Source organism: Ammodytes marinus (genome assembly GCF_949987685.1).
Source record: "Ammodytes marinus genome assembly, chromosome: 18".
Lineage (NCBI taxonomy): Eukaryota > Metazoa > Chordata > Actinopteri > Uranoscopiformes > Ammodytidae > Ammodytes > Ammodytes marinus.
This window is the reverse complement of record NC_137222.1, coordinates 13,697,977-13,720,422: the sequence shown is the minus strand read 5'-3', so window position 1 is coordinate 13,720,422 and position 22,446 is coordinate 13,697,977. Positions and strand designations below refer to the sequence as shown.

The 22,446-nt window shown below is 41.4% G+C and overlaps 2 protein-coding genes across 4 annotated transcripts in view; both read right to left on the bottom strand.

Moving 5' to 3' along the window:
• The window catches only part of LOC307265527 (putative G-protein coupled receptor 21), a 2,625-nt gene extending 677 nt beyond the window's left edge, over nt 1–1,948 (bottom strand). The window contains exons 1-2 of the mRNA XM_080047281.1: nt 375–1,948; nt 1–287 (exon numbers count right to left, since the gene is read on the bottom strand). The exon at nt 1–287 is cut by the window's left edge and continues 677 nt beyond it. Of these exons, the coding sequence (XP_079903407.1) occupies nt 1–287; nt 375–1,130 (1,043 nt within the window). The 5' untranslated portion in view covers nt 1,131–1,948. The remainder of the gene's footprint in view (nt 288–374) is intronic.
• Nucleotides 1–22,446, bottom strand: part of rabgap1 (RAB GTPase activating protein 1) — a 77,298-nt gene that overhangs the window by 32,476 nt on the left and 22,376 nt on the right. For all 3 annotated transcript variants that reach the window (XM_080046961.1, XM_080046959.1, XM_080046960.1), the window contains 8 exons: nt 21,619–21,779; nt 19,665–19,775; nt 18,503–18,569; nt 18,263–18,365; nt 17,250–17,419; nt 16,961–17,129; nt 10,844–10,937; nt 9,082–9,232 (listed from right to left, as the gene is read on the bottom strand). In XM_080046961.1, coding sequence (XP_079903087.1) covers nt 9,082–9,232; nt 10,844–10,937; nt 16,961–17,129; nt 17,250–17,419; nt 18,263–18,365; nt 18,503–18,569; nt 19,665–19,775; nt 21,619–21,779 — 1,026 coding nt within the window. The remainder of the gene's footprint in view (nt 1–9,081; nt 9,233–10,843; nt 10,938–16,960; nt 17,130–17,249; nt 17,420–18,262; nt 18,366–18,502; nt 18,570–19,664; nt 19,776–21,618; nt 21,780–22,446) is intronic.

Below are 22,446 nucleotides of genomic sequence, written 5' to 3'. Positions count from 1 at the left end.
ACACCAAAGCTACCGTCGCCGCCACCACTGCGCTGTAAACAGAAGGAGCAAAGGCGTTTGAGGCCCTTCCTGAAGGCAGAGTTGGAGAGGCTGTAGATGAGACAGTTACAGAAGCTGTTGCTGATGGCCAGCCACGTGGTAAGAAATGAGGCCGCCGGGTGGTGGTAGATTCCTGCGCTCTCCAACAAAAAGTAGAGGATGTAGGGCAACCAGAGGATATAAAACACGCTTGTAATGCGAAACAGTACCATGGCGTAACGCTTGTCTGGGTATGCTGATGTGGGTTGCTGATAGTGTGATTGGGATTGTTGTGGTTGGGACAATTGGGGCAACTGCCCCATTACTGCACTGTTGTCCTTGACCACAGGTCCAACTGTCAACCCAGGGCCCTGCAGCTGCTGTGGTCGGTAGCGTGCGTGGCGTTGGCTGATCTCCCGGGTGTGCTGTCTGCAGATCTTGAAGATGTTGGCGTAGGTGAAGCAGACGGTGAGGGCTGCCGGGGCGTACAGCAGTGCAACGATAAAGGTGGTGAAAGCCGGACGGGTCCTCCACTCAACTGCGCACCACTCCACTACGTCGCCGTGGTAGCCAGGTTTCCCCCAGCCAAGGAAAGATGGCAGAAACACCAGGGCAGAGTACAACCATATCAAAAAGATGCAGCAGCGCACTCGACAAGGCGTTACTAGAGACGCATAGGTCAGAGGTCGTGTGATGGCGATGTAGCGGTCCACGCTAACACACGCCAACGAGACCATTGAAACGGATTTCAACACGGACACCATGTACCCGAACACCTGGCAGGTGAGTTTGGGGTCGAGGCCCTGCAGGTGATGGAGGAGGGACAGGGAGGGGAACAGGCAGCTGACCCCCACCAGCAGATCAGCGTAGGCCATAGTCTGGATGAAAGCACTGGTGGTGTGCTGGCTAAGCAAGGGGGCACAGTGAAAGACAAATATCACCACCAGGTTACCGGAAATAATGAGAACAGTGAGAAGTAGTATGACGGAGACTTCGAGGAGGCAGGTGGTGAAAATTTGGGAATAGCCTATCTCAAGCAGGCAGAAGGGGGCTGATACGTTTGACAGGTCAGCAGAGCTCTGGTTCAGTGGATCCAGGGAGGAATTCATCATCTTGGGCAGGAATACTTGTCTGAGGGGCCCGTCAAGGGTTACGAGGAACCCACAATTTTGTCAGGTAGCTGGCCGGTTCTGACAGTAGCTGTACAGTATAAGTCCTAACGAAAAGCTCCATGCTGCGGTTCGACAACGAGACTGCCGTCATTTGCCATTTCAAAGGCAGGAGGGATGGAAAGGATGGAGCACGGTGACAAAGCTTCCTGGGTTGGTCTTGGGTTCATTTGGCAGTTGTGGTTTTTCCAGAAAGATACAAAACCATCAAGGCAAAAACAGATTAACACGCAAAAATATGTCTTTTTTTGCTTCCCCCACTAAAGCTAACTCCCAGGCTGAAGGCACAAAATGGAATGTGACTTTGTTTAAAGGAATTCCAGTCCAATCTATGCTTGAAATGCCTCCGCTCCCTATAAAGTCAGAGATGTCTTCAACATCTGCTGCAGCTGCAGAAAGCACAGACTGTGAAGCTCTCCCTTATCTGTCTGGAGCCCACAGAGTCACAGACACAGCTTCGGACCTAAAGACATTATAGTGTTTAAATGCTGATTATATAAACTGAGAGGAGGCTGTTCTGTCCTTCTTTTTCTTCCTCTTGTTCCTTCCGTCTCATTCACCCTCTCTCTTCAACACTATTCCATGTCCGCTTGCTCTTCTTGTCTCAGTTACAATCAGGTCCTCCACAGTAAAGATCCCAGCAGACAGATGAAGGCAGTGTGCCGGCATCCAAACACACCGCAGCTATTATTTCTATCCAGAAGTACAGCAACTAAGTCTGGAGTGGAAATGAGGTAGGTGGTAAATACAGATGCAGGGAGAACCCCCCGTGTTCATTTATCCTCCTTTGCTGTCTGTCCTTTACTCTTTTCCTCGCTCCCTCTGCCACTCTCTCTACAGAAACAGCGGATATGAAACCCCTCCCCCTCCCCGTGGCTCCCACCAATGAGAAACTGCAAGGGCACGAGGCTGCCTCCTTCCCCCACCCTCCCTCCCTCCCTCCCTCCCTCCCTCCCTCCCTCTCTCTCTCCATCCCAGTCCCACCCCTCCCTCCTTTTCTTGCCAGCGTTTCTCATAATCACCCCGAGATTCAACTGTTCAACAACAACTGTTAAGATTAGGAAAGTTTCATTGTCAACCCAGCTCTTGTAAAAAGAAAATCTACTGCTGGCTGTTAAGGTCTCTGCAGCTCCTAACCTCATCCCGGAAAAATTCTGAGCGGTACAAATCTAGACGTTGTCTTTCTTACAGCACAGAAAAGTGATTGTATTGGTTTGTTGTGAAACGATAACAGCATGACTGGCTGCAGTTTACAGGAAGCATTCCTATACTATTCCTCTTATTGTAAACCAAAAGCCATACACAGTGCAGCACAGTGGCTGCCCCCTATAGCTTTGAGCATCCTGGCTTGTTCAAGCATTCTTTATAGTATGTGCTTAATATTGTAAAGGTAAAATGAGCTTGTAAAATCTGCTTCTATACATAAAATGCACATACAGAACTTGGCTCAAATGTGTTAAAAGGCGGTTATATAACTGGTCGACTTAAATTGAAAGAATCCATTAAGTTGGATGCATTATTATTTTCTTCAATTCTAATGTATACTTATCAATTCTAAAGCATTGCATTTGTACCTGGTTCCCAATGCCGGTACTGAATATCACCTGAATCAATTGTTCCTGATGAAGTCATTTTTATATTTGTAATCTACTTATAATAAACTGCCGCCACATACAAGCCTAACAGACTGAGAGATAGAGTTGAACACATGAAAGCACAGCGCAAATAATTCAATTTGCGCTCATAGCTGTGTGTAATCTGCAGCCGGTTCACTTACACAGAAAGTAATTATGCAATTAGCAAGTGGGTCTGCTTTCTAGGTGCAAACTGCAAGGGAAGGAGAGCTTGAATGCCCCAATGCAATAGTCGTCAAGCAAAACTTCTGGAAGTTGGGATGAAATACAAACATGTCGTGATGCTAAACATCGGAGGAACAGCACCGCCTTTGTACATAAGATGGTGTTTTCCTACTGAATATCCATGTCTTAGTGAATAAAGCAGTTTAGCCACTAATCCAAATACGCGTACATCATTATTTGACACTTTGGCAACGATTAACATAACCATCCGTCACATTGCAATAAGTCAGGAAAGACAGAAAAGCCCAATTGGTCCCCTTTTAAGTGATACATCTTACTTGACCTCCTGTTACTATTACATCATGGCATTTTTTTTGTGTTCAACTGTAACGTCTTTTTTGAAATACATAACTGGATAGACGAGGCATTCTTAACAGAACTTGAGGACAACGGGTGGAGTATCATGTGGAATCTCGTGATCGGCAAAACCTTTTCCTGACTTCTCTCATTTTTGCAGAAAAGTCACGCTGGTGACATTGACAATGATAATAACAATATTCATTAAACTAATATCATAATAACATCACAATTGGTCATATACACAGAACTAGGGCCTTTTACTATGTAAACCAGCAGATATAACACTTTGTGTGCATAAGTCTCGGGAGAGAGGGACTACAACTGTACGGATACTGAAAAATCTACAGTACTGTTGGCACAAGCTATATCTTAACGAACGATTATATTCATACTGTTCATGTTATAGATTGTCCGTATATGCATGTGTTTGTTTTTAAGTGTTTTTCTGTCTACTTGGCCCTAAACCGATATGCACCTGCATCTGATTTAGCATGCATCAGCAGATGCTGCACCTCCACTAAGATGGAGAGTTGCTTTGAAACAGTCAGCTAAACCCAGGTAGCATGACCTCACCAGACATTTTTCAACATCAACACAGCCAGCCTTTTATTTCAAGGCTGTGAAGGACTGGACATGTCTCAGTTAAGGAGCACTAGTATTCATTACATTTTCTTAAGCAGGTGAGCCACAGGAAATCAATTTCAGCCTTCACAATGTTTTAGAATAATCACTAAACAATATATTTTAAGGGTCATATGATGTGAAGATTCCCTTTAATTACTCCAAAATCCAAAATTGGTAACATCACTGGGTAACAGAGCTGTATGGTCTACATCGTCATCCTTAATGAATATCCTAAGACTGCAGATTAGTCTCGTGCAGAGCAATTTGGTGTAGCGTGATGGAGAACCCAAACATAGCCACACAGCCACTGACACACACACAAACACACACACTCACACCAACCTGCACCTTTCTCCCCCCACCCGCAATCCAGACACACTCCCGTGCCTTCACGCACCTCCTCTGCCAACTACACGAGGGGCTAAAAATAGATGACAGTATACCACGAGAAGGGCTTGGAAGAAGAGCATGAGGAATGGGAGAAAAGGACAAAGGACGGGAGTCAAATGAAGCGAAGTGCTCATCAAAGATAAGAAAGAGGAAGAGACATAGTGTAACTGCTGTAAAAGCATTTTGAGGCCAGGAGCAAAGCCGATGAATACAATTATAATATGATAAAAAGCTCAGAACTGTTCATATTAAACCCACGCTGGCGGTGGTGTCTCATAATGCTGACAATTCTATTCTGTTGTTATATAAATATAAAAAATAAAGAACTGCTCAGCTGATGTCTTAGGTTGTTATCTTAGGTTATTATTAAAAAGTCAAATGTCTGGAAGGAATGGAAAAATGACTAACTGATGCGCTATTGTTTATATCTGAAAAATAGTGAGGTTTACCCCCGAGCTGCAACAGAAAGAAAAAGCATAATCAAGAGATGTATGAACACATTATTGGGTGAAAAGATAACACAAAATAAAGCCTGTTCTTATGCAAGAGCAACAATGACTAAACACTTTCACCTGACTTTCCAAACCTTCTGGTGTTTGCTGCTTATTTCTTAAACTGGGAAACTGACTTCAATTGAAAGAGTTTCCATTTCTGCCAAACCGAAGTCAGAACGGCAATGCACACATAAGCCTATTGGGTCAGACAGGCAGACAGACAGACAGACAGACAGACAGACAAGCAGACAGACAGGCAGACGGGCAGTCAAATAGTCACACAGGAAAAGAAAGAAAGAAGCAGACACATCCGGCCGACAAGAAAGCTAGAGAGCAGACGGTGTGACAAAACACAAATAAGCCTCAGGACAGAGAGAGGTGGAGAGACACACACAGGATGACAGGAGCACAAGCAGGTTTGATGTGGAAATCAGAGTCAGAGTCAAGTGTAAACAAGTACAAATGATTAGTAAGACAGATAGACAGCGGCAGACAGTTTTGGTCATTAAGTGGGTCAGACAGGTAGACAGGTAGGCAGACAGACACGTAGTTACAAGTGCTTGTTTTTGCACTCCACAGGAGGCTGGCGCAGCAGGTCTGTGGATACATCCATGATGTGTGTGAGTGTTTTATGCTCAAATACACACACCTCAGGAGACATTTATATCATTCTATTCCCCTCAGGCTTGACACAGCTTTAATTTCAAGCTGTAATGCAATATCATACAACACCACAGGCAGGAGCTAAGAAGAACATTAAAAGATTGTTGCGACTAGCTAACTCTTTCACAAACTGTCAATACTAAATTGTGCTTTAAAAGACAACACTGACCTGCTGTTTACAAAAAAACTGTCTATAATGAACACAAAAGGTACATACAGTACAGTATTATATTATCCATATCCATAAGGCTTTGCTGGTACATAAAGAAACAGATAACATCTATAAAAATGGGTTGACCCTTATGCTGCAATATGGTAACAAATTCGTACAATAAAGAGGTGTTGCCTGCCAATATGTCACGTTGTATTTCATAAAATCCTCCTGATTCTAATCAGCGGGCGCCCAGACCTGTCTGCTGCCCAAAAAATACTTTGTTTGCCAGGCTGAGTAGCGGTCAGTGACTGGCTTATACACACTATAATCCATTGAGCAAATTAAAAAATGTGGGCCATGGCTACAGCGGCTTAATTAATTAATTGGTTACTTGTGGAGCGTTAATTAGTCAGCATTCAAAGTTAGACTTGTACTTTGAGTACTTGGCGGGAGGGACCCTCATGTCGGGGTGTATTCATTAGGGATCCAGGGGTCGGACCAGGTCAAATGAGACCTAAAGCCATGTTTCCAATTCCGTCAATGCTCTACATTCAGAGTTCGGATACAAAAGAGGGCTGGGACTGGGACATAATGTGCGTGAAGTGCAATACAGCACAAAGAGATGCACACAAGCCAGGCCGAATACGGGAATCACACAAAAAACTTATTAGGAGCTGGTACATCTATGTATGTATGGTATGGGGAAGGAATTAGTACACAAGAACATGAGCTTTAATTAGTACCACCAACAACCATGAATGTGAATACAAATGATTTCCTAATTAAGGCGTTTAATATTCAAAGTGCCATTACGCAACACATTTCAATTATCTTCACAACATAAAAGAGCAATTCTCTTAAAGGTGGAGTCAGTTGACTTTTTTTAAATCCATGTTGTACATATTACATATATTTATTTTTTATTGTTTTTTGCAAATTATGAATCGATCCAGAATTGCAGAAGATAGCAATCGCGATATTTACATGACACAATTTTTTCCAACCCCCCTTGTCTATAAGCTCTGTTAACGGTCAGATTGCTAGCTACAGCGGGCCCCCTGGAACCTAGAGCGAGGCGATACCAAAAAAAGTAGAGTTGAGCCGAGTCGAGTTGAGCTGATACCATGCAGTGGAAAAGCGCCATATTATGTTTACATACCCTTTGTTTACATACCCGTTTACAGAGACTAGGCTGTGATTTAACACTGGATTGCTGTTTTGGCGCCGCACACACAGTACGGCAGGTAGCAGATCGTGAGGTGATTTGAACTGATTTTGACAAAAAGTGATTTTGTCAACATTCTCCAGAATTGCTGAATCCACTATTAATATTCAAAGCCCATTATGCAACACATTTCAATACTCTTCACAACAATTCTCTTAACAAGACTGTTAGGAGAAGTGTTCTTGGCTACCTTGCCCATACTTGCTCAAAGGAGACTAAACAATAAAAGGCAAATTGTCGGTCAGAGTCAGATATAGCTGCACGTGTTCTCCACACTTCTCTGTTTGTTGGCTGACGTACAAGCTGTAATACTTCAGTGCTTCTGCAATAAATTCCTATTAAACTTTCTGTCTAGTGACTATCAATGCAAGTGGCATTGTGATCCACTGTTATTGTTGTCTGTCCAAAGGTTGAAATTCCATTCATTCCATTCATAAAAACAGCGGGGCTCCTACATTATTTTGGCATACAACTATATGAGTTTCTTCCTTTTTTTTTTTTAAATCAATTTCCAGCATCCAAATTCACCATCATCCCATGCCAGAGATGTAGAGAGGCAAAATAAATTAAAAGGCAGAGATAGGAAAAGAGCAAAAGAGAAAGGGAGGGAGGGGAGGGGGAAGAAAATGAGAGTGGGAGAAGAGAGTAGAAGGGAAGGAAGGGCAAGACCAACATCTTGTCACCACCTGGGACCCAGCTTGCTGCCCGGGGATGTTGCCTTACATAAGAAGAGTGGACAGATTCGCAGCCCCGGAAAAAAAGGACATAGACTAACACATTGTTCTCGGTACACAGGGGGGGTCTAACCATCCACAGCAGGACTTAAGTCACTACTTTTCACACACATGCACGCGCACACTCACACACACACGGTCACACAAGCGCACACACACACACACACACACACACACACACACACACACACACACACACACACACACACACACACACACACACACACACACACACACACACACACACACACACACACACACACACACACACACACACACACACACACACACACACACACACACACACACACACACACACACAGGCAGACCTACACATGCCTATACTGATTATTGCTATTGCAAATTGAAATGAAAAAGCTAGCTGTCACCTCTGAACATACGTACAGAAAGGCAACAACAAGTCGCTACGACAAACTTTATGTTTAAAATAAGCCTGTCAAAATCATTACAACTGAACAAACAACAAGCAGAATCATTTCAGATCCTAGACCAAGCATTGTATACAGAACATTTTGAAATCAAGTTCATGTTTCTACCTTCTTTTTTTAAATTATTGTTGCAGCTCAAAATCATAGCTAACCTCCTTAAATCGGATTCCTTACTTTCAGATATTTTGTTTCTTTTTTACGAACTTTGTGGGTATTGTTATTAGAAACAAGTGAAGGAATATTAGTTTTGAAGGCACATGGAATATGTCCTCTTGAACAAATTGTGTATAACCTTTTCCCTTGCATAATATGTTATCAAGCGGCCTGATCTTACAGGGCAAGTGATAGTTAGTAACTGTCACAAGTTCGAAAGCACATGCAACTTATGAAACCGCGGCTCTGTTATGAAACAGGGTCATCAGTAGTCCCTGAGGTGTACCTTCACAGAACTACAGTTTTAAACTTGTTTACACAATCACTTGGGGCAACCAGCATGAGGGGAATCACGGGGAATTCAGTGTGTCCTGTCCTGGCCCATCTTAACAATACTTTTGTGTGGTCTTACCTAGCCGGTTTCAAAGTATATATGGAAAAGTCAAGGTTTCAATACGGCCATTATCTCTGTCGTACCGTTCTAAGGTACTAGAACACACAGGATGTTAACATACAAGTTTATTAATGTTCAGAATATTCCTGCATCACAACCAACTTTTATTAAGAGAATTGTGTAGAAGGTGAGCATGTCTCTAAATACCTTGTTGAGTTGCTCACTTAAAGGACAGCTTTATTGAGGATAATTCAATTATTTATTTTATTATTTTATCATACAAGGTTATTAATGTTTAGAATATTCAATAAGTTGTTTAAAAAATTAAAAAATGATGTTCAAAATAACACATTTGAGGGCTGTAATCTCAATACCGCTCTACTGTGAAACTGTGGTATTTTTGCATAAGGTTATCATACTGTCAGAAAATCATACTGGCACATGCCTAGTCTTACCTTTGTAATTAGAGTGCGGTACTCCTCGACTTGGTGGTCATTGTTATGGCAGCCTGCCAGAAGCTGCCACACTTCCCCACGGAGAGCCTCTGGAATGCCACTACGCACCAGAGCCGGCAGCTGCCTAGGACGCACCGATAGGTTCAAGTGCCTGGGAGAAAGAGAGGAGAACGGAGGTAGTTTATCAAAGACATTCTCATTTTCTAATCATCTAAAAAAGGACAATCATTATCTTGATGATGGGTCAAGAGCATGACAATGCGGAGGAGTTGTTAAGTTAAGTTAGTTGGGTTATCTTCATTAGTCAATTTACACGAGGCACATTGAAATTAGTCTTTTCGCATATCCCCTCTCAAGGTACTGCATTTCGGATGGGGTCAGAGCGCAGGGTCAGCCATAGCAAAGCGTCCCTGGAGCAGTTTTGGGGCTAAGTGCCTTGCTCAAGGACACAATGGTAGAGATGGTGGGCACCGTAGACGCAATACCAGCCCTCACTAGTGTTGGTGCAGTCTTTTCAAAGGTCCACTATCGACACTCAAAGAGGAGACAATCAATCAAGGTCTCAAATGTCAATATTTCAGAATTTGCAATATAAGTACAACGTACACTCTGCTTTATTACTCAAATGTTTTCATTTTCTCACATACGTACCCTACTTAATTTTCCTCATGCACTATTTTTAGCCGAATGGGAAAAACAATAAACAATAGAAGACACTCAGCCAATAGATAATTGTAGCAACAATAAACAGAGGCAAATTATATTGCCTTCTCTGTCAACACATTTAAATCTTAAAAGCTGTTTGGGAAAGACTCAGAGTGATTAACACTGTAGTAGTGTAAGCAGCATAAAACTAACTCTGGCATCTGGCATCTGCCCTCTTGTAAGTGATTGAGACAGACGGAAGAAGAGGGTAAACTTGGAAGGCCACAGCTGCACCCACCTACTCACTAACGCCTGACTGACTTTTCTCCACTCTTTACTTAATTCATTCCTCTCTATTTTCTGAGTTTGTTTGGTTTATTTGTTCCAAGCGTCAGGTTATGCAATACATGGCATTTTCTTTTGGGGCTAAGGAGGGAAACAAAGGTATACTCTGTCAGTGTGTGTGTGTGTGTGTGTGTGTGTGTGTGTGTGTGTGTGTGTGTGTGTGTGTGTGTGTGTGTGTGTGTGTGTGTGTGTGTGTGTGTGTGTGTGTGTGTGTGTGTGTGTGTGTGTGTGTGTGTGTGTGTGTGTGTGTGTGTGTGTGCCTGTGTGTGTGTACCCGTGCTCATGCGCGCGCACGTGCGTGTGTGTGTGTGTGTGTCTGACGTATGTAATCCCAAGCCTTGTCCTTAGGGGTAAGAGATTGTGAGGGGCTTTCTGCAATTTGCCCCTCTGGACTCTCCAAGCGCTACATCGCAAGGGAGAGGTTTGTTGTGTGTTTTTCCGTGTATGGGTGTGTGTGTGTGTGTGTGTGTGTGTAGAGCTTAACACAGCTTATTAAAGTTCAGGCAGTTCTATTCACTTCATCACAAGCTTTTGATTAAAAGCAAATGCAGTAATGGGAGAGGGGAAGCCATCTTAATGAGCTGCTTATCACAAACTCATGCCTGCCTGCTGCTCTTTCCTCCACATACTACAGTACCTCTGCTAAACCTCTGCAAAAATAATTTGTTTGGAGCGTGTGTGTGTGTGTAGGTGTCTATGTAAGTGCACTTTAATTGCAAACGGCAACAGAAGTACTAAGGACAAAGTGAACAAGGGAACAAAGCCTCCTCACCACTTGGTTAATAAATCTCCCCAGGTCTCCAGGATCTTCTCTGCACACTCCTTGGAAACGTCACCTGAGCCGCTGAGTAACGGCTCATCATTATCTGGACACACAAAGTAAGATAAATTAGATACATTATTATTGTCCTTTTCCTTTTTAAATGTTAGATTAGCCCTTTAATGACTGAAAATCATATACACTTCACCAGAGCTTAATAGATAGATTGAGAAAAGAGTTCAACCTCTTCTTCTTCTTCTTGGGTCTTTCATTTCTACTTTTCATAGTATCAGCGGAAAAACTGTACTATTTATATGTACTTTTGTATCTTGAAATACAACAACAACAACAATAACAAGGAATGGACAAGCGGTCCAAGAATAAGATCAAACTTTACCAAAAGGAAACCAAAGACTACACTGTCAGTTACATAATAGTACCTTATGTAGGATCTCTCTGCCTTTTATTCTCATTGAAATCTCTCTCCCATTTACAGGAAAATACAAAAGACACACACACACACACACACACACACACACACACACACACACACACACACACACACACACACACACACACACACACACACACACACACACACACACACACACACACACACACACACACACACACACACACACACACACACACACACACACACACACACACACACACACACACACACACACACACACACAGCACTGATAGCTTAGTACTCTGTGGGGATACAGTACAAACAGTTCAGTAACAGTGTCTGCTCTACCACGGGATCTGATACAGCCCCACATGATAGACGCTACATTTTTTTAATATAAATTATGAGTCATCGAGGCAGGGCAGTAAATGTTCAACAAAAAATATCTGAAGGCAAGAAACATAATTCAGCTGTGGGTTGTGTGCTGGTCAGCCGTGTTTCATTTCACGCTGCTGGGCAGTAATACTTTGACTTGTATTGTTGTGTTCTGGAGGTGCACACTTCTGATTGAGGTCAGTGCTGACCAAGGACACCACAATGGTTTAGCGTTCCAGAGTCCAAGCAAATTATTATTTATTTGATCTTTCTGGCGAAGCTTTGAGGTCGTTTGTGTCTCACATGATCAAACACAATAAGTGGGTCAAAAAGTTATTTAGTCGAAAGTATTTTCTGGTTCCATGTGTTTACAACATTTTGTTATATATATATATATATATATATATATATTAGGGCTGTCAAATTAGCGCATTCATTTCGATTAATTAATCACAGAAAAATTAACGCGATTAAAAAAATGAACGCAGATTATTCGCACTTCTATAGTGCCCTTTGACCCAGTGCAAAAGTGGTGCGCAGCTCGGTGAGCTGCACCGAGCTGCACCTGTAGCTTGCATCATGGCTTGCATACACAGCCCGCACGAGTGAAAGGGAGAAAAGTAAAGAGAGAAGCAGAGGAAAGGGCGGGGCCGAGGGCTCTATGGACGGTTTAAGGGATGCTTTGGACAAATAAGCATGAAGGTAGGAAGACATCTTACTTTATTCTCCGCAGTGTCTGTGCATTATTGATTTAGTGGGTGCAACAATATAGGTTCAAAACAGTATCTCTCAATCTTCCTCCGTGTGTCTCAATTTTGTTTGCTAGCTGTCTCGTCTCCCGCGTAAACGGACACCCTGTGTGTGTGTGTGTGTGTCAATATTTTTGCCTATGAGTACGACGATGTTGAATGAATCGGCATAGGCATCTGTGGAAGTGCAGCGCTGTCTGTTGTGGAGACAGAAGTTACGAGAGACGGAGAGAGAGAGAGAAAAAAAATGTAGCAGGCTATACAGCTGTTTATAAACAGGTATAAAAGTGTCATAAAAGTATGCGATTAATTTATATTTATTAATCACAGAGCCTGTAATTAATTTGATTAATTGTTTTAATCGCTTGACAGCCCTAATATATATATATACAGGTCCTTCTCATATAATTAGCATATTGTGATAAAGTTCAATATTTTCTGTAATGTACTGATAAACATTAGACTTTCATATATTTTAGATTCATTACACACAACTGAAGTAGTTCAAGCCTTTTATTGTTTTAATATTGATGATTTTGGCAAAAAAGTTAAGAAAAAACAAAAATCCCTATCTCAAAAAATTAGCATATTTCATCCTACCAATAAAAGAAAAGTGTTTTTAATACAAAAAAGTCAACCTTCAAATAATTATGTTCAGTTATGCACTCAATACTTGGTCGGGAATCCTTTCGCAGAAATGACTGCTTCAATGCGGCGTGGCATGGAGGCAATCAGCCTGTGGCACTGCTGAGGTGTTATGGAGGCCCAGGATGCTTCGATAGCGGCCTTAAGCTCATCCACAGTGTTGGGTCTGGTGTCTCTCAACTTCCTCTTCACAATAACCCACAGATTCTCTATGGGGTTCAGGTCAGGAGAGTTGGCAGGCCAATTGAGCACAGTAATACCATGGTCAGTAAACCATTTACCAGTAGTTTTGGCACTGTGAGCAGGTGCCATGTCTTGTTGAAAAATTAAATCTTCATCTCCATAAAGCTTTTCAGCAGATGGAAGCATGAAGTGCTCCAAAATCTCCTGATAGCTAGCTGCATTGACCCTGCCTTTGATAAAACACAGTGGACCAACACCAGCAGCTGACATGGCACCCCAGACCATCACTGACTGTGGGTACTTGACACTGGACTTCAGGCATTTTGGCATTTCCTTCTCCCCAGACTCTGGCACCTTCATTTCCGAATGACATGCAACATTTGCTTTCGTCCGAAAAAAGTACTTTGGACCACTGAGCAACAGTCCAGGTCAACAGGTCAGGCGCTTCTGCCGCTGTTTCTGGTTCAAAAGTGGCTTGACCTGGGGAATGCGGCACCTGTAGCCCATTTCCTGCACACGCCTGTGCACGGTGGCTCTGGATGTTTCTACTCCAGACTCAGTCCACTGCTTCCGCAGGTCCCCCAAGGTCTGGAATCGGCCCTTCACCACAATCCTCCTCAGGGTCCGGTCACCTCTTCTGGTTGTGCAGCGTTTTCTGCCACACTTTTTCCTTCCCACAGACTTCCCACTGAGGTGCCTTGATACAGCACTCTGGGAACAGCCTATTCGCTCAGAAATTTCTTTCTGTGTCTTACCCTCTTGCTTGAGGGTGTCAATGATGGCCTTCTGGACAGCAGTCAGGTCGGCAGTCTTACCCATGATTGCGGTTTTGAGTAATGAACCAGGCTGGGAGTTTTTAAAAGCCTCAGGAATCTTTTGCAGGTGTTTAGAGTTAATTAGTAGATTCAGATGATTAGGTTAAGAGCTCCTTTAGAGTACCTTTTCATGATATGCAAATTTTTTGAGATAGGAATTTGGGGTTTTCATGAGCTGTATGCCAAAATCATCAGTATTAAAACAACAAAAGACCTGAAATATTTCAGTTGGTGTGCAATGAATCTAAAATATATGAAAGTTCAATTATTATCATTACATTATGGAAAATAATCAACTTTATCACAATATGCTAATTATATGAGAAGGACCTGTATGTGTATATATATATATATATATATACAGGGCTGTACAGTGCGACAGTTTTGATCGCATTTGCTACTGAAATTGATCACGTGCGATGATGAATACGAATCCTTTCGCACTCGTGCGACAGGTTGATAATGAGGAGAGGCTGTCTTTAAAACACAGAGGTCAGATGCACAACACTGCTTAAGAGGGCTCTACATTAACACTGCGGGTAAATGAGTCTAAGGCAAGTAAGTTATTGAGTCCACCCTTCAATTTGGCTGGTGAAAGATGTGCTCGGGATCTGTGTTCATGCAGCGATTCTAGGTATAAAAACTTCACGGCTTCAACGGCAATTACCGGAAGGAGACGGCACATTACCGCAGTTAAGTTAGCGCGTGTACAAACAGAACATTTCCTGTGCGCCTTCACATTAAAAGCCTGTTACTAGACAAACGTGAGTTGACTTTTATTTTGAAGCCAGTAAGAACAGGAAGTTAGCGCTTTTTTCTAACTTGAAAGGCAACTCCTTCAGCTGCAGAGAGCAGTCAACAGTAGCCTAGTCTATTTAAACAAAGTTTTAAATAAGCCACTGAAAAGCTACTCCCAACACATTCACAACAACCTATTTAATTTATCCTAAATTGTACCAATATGTATACTTATTTATTTAATAGGCTATGTTTAATGTTTTAAAGTTTGGTTTTAATTAACAGAAGGACATTATAATAATAATTCTGAATCAGCAAAAAATTGCAATTGGCAGGTTAGATTCTTTTTTCTAAATTGCAATCAGTGCACCCCTATTCATTTTTCTACAATTATTACTGCATCATATTAATTGTGAATCTCAAATGAGACCAGGATGACATGCTCAAAGGTAATTAGAGCAAAATGCAAGGGTTAAGGTTATGCAAGTTTTCAATAGCCTACTTTGTGTGCTACCAAATTTATTTTTGTGCTACTGAATTTTTTTGCTTGCTAGCACCGGTGCTACCACCTAAAAAAATAAGCGTACAGCCCTGATATATATATATATATATATATATATATATATATATATATATATATATATATATATATATATATATATATATATATAAATACCCTTTGCTATATCAAGAATTTGACTTTGAATAACACATCCTTCTGTTTTGTGTGCCTTTAATAAAACTAGTGCAGTGCCCGTAGTTAGCAGGTAAACAAAGAAAGATATTAGACAGTACATTTGGCTGCTATCATTGATGGCTAATTTTACACTGTTGAAGGTTATTATCAGTAACTTACTTTGTAGAAGTTGGCTATAGAGTAGGGCAACATTCCTTAGTGTATTGTGTAACAGTAAAGATAACCACAAACTAATTCCATGTGATTTGTTAAGTGAAATGAAACACAAAATGTGGTAATTAATTAAGTGTTGAAGCGTAAAGAAGAATCGAGCTGTACAGGTGTTACCTATACAATCTGATACCCTGCAAACTGCCATCCATACTGCACAATGCACTCAAACTTACAATCAGTTGCCTGTATAGTAGCCTAAATGGCTGCACTGTGTATAAAAGGAGGCTATGCTGCACGCCATGACAACATGGTCAACCCCATTACCATTACTGTTAGGTATTTGAAAGATAAGACAGAGTTTGGATAACTGTCAATTAACGTTAACGTATCAGTAGTCAGCTGTGTGTGTGTGTGGGGGGAGACTTGTGTGCGCGCACAGGCACACTCGGGCTTTCGGTTTAGCTTTTAAATGGATATAAAACATTTTGTGGAAGCATCCGAGACTGTGCTGTTAATTAACGTTAACGTGTCAGTAGCAGTCAGCTGTGTGTGTGTGTGTGTGTGTGTGTGTGTGTGTGTGTGTGTGTGTGTGTGTGTGTGTGTGTGTGTGTGTGTGTGCGCGGGCTTTCGGTTTAGCTTTTTTAACGTTAACGTGTCAGTAGCAGTCAGCTGTGTGTGTGTGTGTTGGGGGGGAACTTGCGCTCCGGCTTTCGGTTTAGTTGACGTGTCAGTAGCAGTCAGCTGTGTGTGTGGGACTTGGGCAGATATAAAACATTTTGTGGAAGCATCCGAGCCCGTGTTGTATTATTACAGTGAAAATAGCGTAAAGTGCAGTCTTTACCACTAAAACGGACAGGTGGAGCAGGTGAGGAGTGAGGAGTTGTTGAGGAAGTAAGAGTAGGCTGTGTGCATGGGCTGTGTACGGACTCCTGTGTGTGTCCCGCTCTTCAGAGGGAGGCGGGGTTTATTCTGAAATTACTTCATGCTCCGTTCTCACTGTGGCCTTCAGTGTGCGCACGTACTTCTAAAAACTTCACAATGAAGGATGCACACCTTCGTGCTGTGCGCAAGCAATATCCAGAAGCTCATGCCGATCTGACTAAAACTCAGAGATATGCGAGCCACAGACACACACAGACAGACAGACAGACAGACAGACAGACACACAGACAGACGTTTCTTGCTTTATAGATAGATAGATAGATAGATAGATAGATAGATAGATAGATAGATAGATAGATAGATAGATAGATAGATAGATAGATAGATAGATAGATAGATAGATAGATAGATAGATAGATAGATAGAAGTCATAATATAAGTGACGAAGCAAGACAACCACAGAGGGCATCCAATCACCTTCTTCTTCATCATCCTCAGGAGGTGAAGGAACTGTGCCACCAGGCCCAGTGGACAGGATGCCCGGACTGGCTGTGGTCTTCCGTCTCTCTCTCTCTGTCTCACTCTCCAGACTCAACACCTCATACAGTGTGTCAGAGGCCGGACTCTTACGTTCCTTACGCTCCATCTGAAGGAGACATGGAGCCACGGAAGAAGACATCAGAAAAAACACATGAAAAAGTGTCTTAGTTTTTAGGAATTACAAAACTACAGAGTTTTAACAAACTGATCGCACATATCAACAGACCTGTCGTAGTTTAAGGTAGAAGGTCTCGGTGTAGTTGCGCTTGCTGAACGGCCAAAAGAGCCGGTCATTGGGGGCGCACACTCTGACCCTGGTCTCCAGCAGGAAACGGACCGGCTCCTCCACTTCGGTGATCACCAGGTCCACTGCTGTCGTCATGTACATGAATTTATCTAGAGAACACAGCAAAAAAATCACCATAAATGTTATCCCCAGTGAATGTATCACTTCTGTTCACTGCCATCAAAGCCTCAGGAAACCTTGTCTTTATATAGTAAAAAAATCAATATATGATAATAAAGTTATGTGTCTCATCAAAAATCCAATTGAAATAAATGTTAATAGATATTATAAAACTTAGTTTAAAAAACAGCTTTTTGACTGTCCGTTTGACAGGACTGTGTGGGCACAGCCTTATCAAACGGTCTCCATGGCCACAATAATTGTTTTTATAGAACGTTCGGGCAGAGAATTGCGGTTATTGGTTCAAAATACTTTTTGTGTCATAAGAACCAGCAACTTATTCCCCAAATGACATAGTTATAAGGATTTAGTGGATTTGGGTTTACAGGGGGCTTTTAAAGATGCCCCCTGTATGCCCCCATATTTTAACCAAAACCTAGCACTGTGTAATTTAGAGGATTCAGTGTTTGCGGCCATTTGGTTTATCTGTCTTTGCTTCTTTATCAATTTTCCAGCATGAAAATGCAATCCAAGCAAACATTGTAACTACTGTGTTCTATCCACCCATAAAACTAAAAAGGGACAGAATTTATTAAAGTACAATTTCCATGCCTATTTAGTGTAGTTTTTATTTTACCATGAATTTCTCCTTTTTTTTAGAATTTGTACCACCAGCAAATAGTGATTTTTAACGCTTGGACCTATGTTGAATACTAGAGTGACAATATGTTTAAGTGAACAAACAAACAACCAGCCCATTAAAAAATATGTACCCAGGAAATAACAACTGCTGCAAATCATTCTGTTTTTAATTTGAATTTTTTGGCTGTTACCTTTGGGCGTTTCCTCATTCACAGCCTGGAACTGAGGCGTGTTGGGGTTCCAACTTCCCGTGATGATGTAAGACTTCCCGTCGGAGCTCTTTCCCATTGACTCCTGAAGGGGCACAAGTTGGGAGTTGGAAGTTGTCAAGCGCACACAAACACACAACGACATACACACACACACACACACACACACACACTCAAACACACACACACACACACACACATGAAAAAAAAACAGTCACCCACCAGGTCTAGCAGGTGCATGTCGCTGTTCTTCACGTTTTTCCCTGGGCTGAGCAGGAGACCGAAACACCTGAAAGCACATAAATACGGACATCAAAGGGTTATATTAAAAGGGTTACATCACAAACACACACACACACAAAAAAAAGAAGAAGAAAGAAGAGAGAAAGAGCGTGAACCAGACAGAGTGGAATATAAATCTCCCTATAGAGTAGAAACCGGTTACCACAAATAGCTTCCTGGACTGATTCCTCTAACACAGACCAGATCGTACGAGAATATTAAACACAGCACTTCAATCCTTACCCCTCTTTCTGTGGTCCATCAAACAATAACAAAGCACCGTGGAAATTGGAAGTGCGCAAAAAAAAGGTGATGGAATGTTTACATTTCAACAGATTTATTAAAGCGTGGAAAATAGAGGAGCACTCTGCAGACAGACTCACATCAATCACAATCCTTCACACTGCGCCGGAACACTTAAGAAAGCGACATAGGGCCGACACACACGGATGTAAAGAGAGAGATGTTCACTGGTATGTGTTTATCAATGGAAGCGTGAGTGATTCCCTTTCTTGAATGAATGTCAGGACGTATCTTAAGCAGACACATCTCAACTGTAGCTAAATGGAGACATCTCCGTCGGTGTGAAAGATTGTCTCTTCAAACATTTTTTTTACCCCTTTATTGGACAATTCCAGTGACATCAAATGTAACTAAGATCCTCCATTTTCTTGGTTTTAAACATTTTAGTCTGGATTATTTTCTGTCTGCTTTTATAACATTTGGAGATGTATCTGCTGTCTCGGTTGTTGTATTGGTAGAATAAATCTTTCTGAAAATAGTGTGATGTCTACTTCATAGAAAAAATATATCTTGGTTGATGAACACACGGACCAGAAGACTCAATTCAGTTTTTTGTTTTCCACCTTAAGGTCACTCATTGGATGTTATTACTATATAAATAACACATGAAAGAAAATCAACACTCAGTGATCCTATGGCACTATAGATTCAAGTAGAAGCTTCAGAAGCTATTCTGAAAGATGTCTTTGTGTGTGTGTGTGTGTGTGTGTGTGTGTGTGTGTGTGTGTGTGTGTGTGTGTGTGTGTGTGTGTGTGTGTGTGTGTGTGTGTGTGTGTGCTTGTGTCTGTGCTTTATTTACCTCTCAATAGCCAGTTCCTTGTTGGAGGTCTGCTGGACATAAATGACAATTTTCTTGCCCATCCCCGCGCGCAGCTTGAAGCTCTGCTTGTCCTTGTCTTTTGCTACAGCACTGGATATGTGAAACAGCAGAAGGATTGTCAATAGAAGAAAAAAAGAGGTGAATAAATGCGACTAAAGCGTGGTTCAATGATGAAGCATATACAGTGATACATCTGACAGTGTATCACTGTATGTGAAGCAGATTGACTATCATTTTAAACCTTATATTAAACATTTTAAAGTCAATTTTTTGGCTGACTTGACAGGGTGTTTAATTATATCTAGACTAGACTGGAAAAGAAGAACAAAAATCCTTTGTTTTTGATCCAAACTATCACACACACAATTAAAGCAACAAGGTTTTCTTCTGCTGCACAACTAGACCAATGAAATGTATCACTAATCAGTAAATCAACCGGATTGGAGAAAAAAAAAAGATGGTGGTTCATGATCATAATAATATTAATAGACCCTTTTATGATAATAAAAAGTGTGCATAAGAGCCATTTCCAATCATGCATTGGTCCTGGTTCTCTTCACTGTTCTGAGAGCAGAGGTTTGAGACAGGAACATTAATCAACATTCTCCAAACCTTCGCCATAGTACGTACAGGGATTATTTAGTAAAGAAAATAATATATCCATTAATCAATTTGAAATCTATTGAAAACATTTGGAACTTGCCATGATTTCATACAGTGCTCAGATCACAAAAACAACTCTATTTCTGAGTAGGGACGTCATGTACCAGATGGAGCGCCTTAGTCATCCAGACTGAGTGGTGGTTCCACACTGTATCTAGGTCCTATGACTACAGATAAAAAGGCATGTTTATATCCCATTAAAGGAACAAATGTGTAAATATATTCTTCTTATTTATTATATTTTAGATATTTTATTATTATATTTTGCATTTTTACTGATGCTTTTGTTATTTGCACTATCCTCTGTTGCTGCTGTAATGCTGAAAATGTCCCCACTGTGGGACTAATAAAGGATTATCTTATCTTATCTTAATACACTATATATTGTTCCATATATTATTTCCACAGGGAGAACATGGTTACATACAGTATAGTCTTGTGTGTGCTTGCATGTGAGAAGCTGTTTGTTTGCAAGTCACGACACTAAAAATAATCAGCCAGGAGCTAATGAGGAGGAAATGTGCGCCTGGCCTTAAAATAATCACAGGCATTTTTTCCCTGTTTGTTTTTATTTTGTGTTGTTTTTTCCAAATAAGCTGCTTATCTGCGACTGTTTGTGACCACGAGGAAGTGACTCAGTAAATAAAATAACAAAAATATCTAAATGAAAAAAGGTCAGGGAAGATGGCTTGAATGGAGCAAACACAGGAACCTTATGTTGTGTACTCGCTGATGACGATAAATCTGACGTTAATTAATAAAAGTGGTTAGAATATGTGTCTGCTGTGAGACGGAAAGGACCATTTAGTCCCTCCTTAGTGTTCCTCTTAACTTCCTCTTTAGTGATGTTTTTTTATCATTTCAGTTACGTTCAATTCATAATTTTCGAATTTTGTTAACTGAAACGTGCTGTCAGTTAGCGTTGCAACTTTTGGACATGTGTTGGCAAATTGTGGTAAATATGAACAATACTTAATCCCAGATAGTAGAAATGCATGTCCCTGTGTTTATGCGTGACAGACCATTTTGGGGGCCATTTTGAATTCAAAGCTCTTCACATTTTTTGGTAAGAATAGTGGTACCATTACAAATCAAATCCTTACGATGATTTTTAAGGATTTATCTAATGTCTCCAAATACCAAATTTGGTTACCGTTCAAAACACTTACATCTTTCACAAATTTACAAAACTGTACAAGCATCATAGATTACGGTTCTGTGTTCTAAACATTGAAATACATAATGCGTCGATATAAACAGTATGTCTCACCTGAAAGTACCCTTGCCATCATCCTCCCTGATTTCCAGGCTGACTGTGAAGGTGAACAAGTCACTGTCGGGGGTGAGTGGAGCGGCGTGCTGAGATGACAGAAGGGCCTTCTTAGCTGACCGCCGAAATGCTGTAGCAAAGCTGTACAGTATCCTGCTCACCTGCAGTCAGCACACACACAAAGCTCTCTGTAATGAACACTCAATTAAGCCATCATAATAGGGAGCTCTAATAACACAGATACAATTCAATATCCAGACAAAGCTGCAATCTCTGCTAAACTAAGCACAATACTATATGAACACAATATCCACTCAAAATGTTCCAACACGGACAATTCTTCTCATACACACTATATAAGGTGATGGATGCATGTTAAAGGAGACATATTATGCTATTTTTCGGGGATCAAATGTGTTTTTCTGATGTCTATAGAAAAGTGTTTCATGTTCTATTGTAAAAGAAACCCATTAGTTTTGTCACACTGTCTATGCTTGATCAACTTTTTCCAGCATTTTTTTGCCCTCTCTCTGAAATACTCAGTTTTGGCACCTGCCCCACTTTCCGAAAAATCCAGTCTGCTCTGATTGGCTAGGTCTATATGGGTGTGCATGCACCGCCCTGCTAATGAACTCTACCTGCCTACATGGGTGTTGGCACTGGCTGCTAATGATTAATTTATTAATCTCAGTTGTGCTTCAAGGCTGGTGGTGATGTAAGGAAGAGCTGACAGAGCAATTTGATTCTACTATCTGTTGCTTAGCATAGCAAGTCTGTGGCTCAAGTGTGGTTATCTATGGGGGTGTGTTGATATACCAATGAACTACC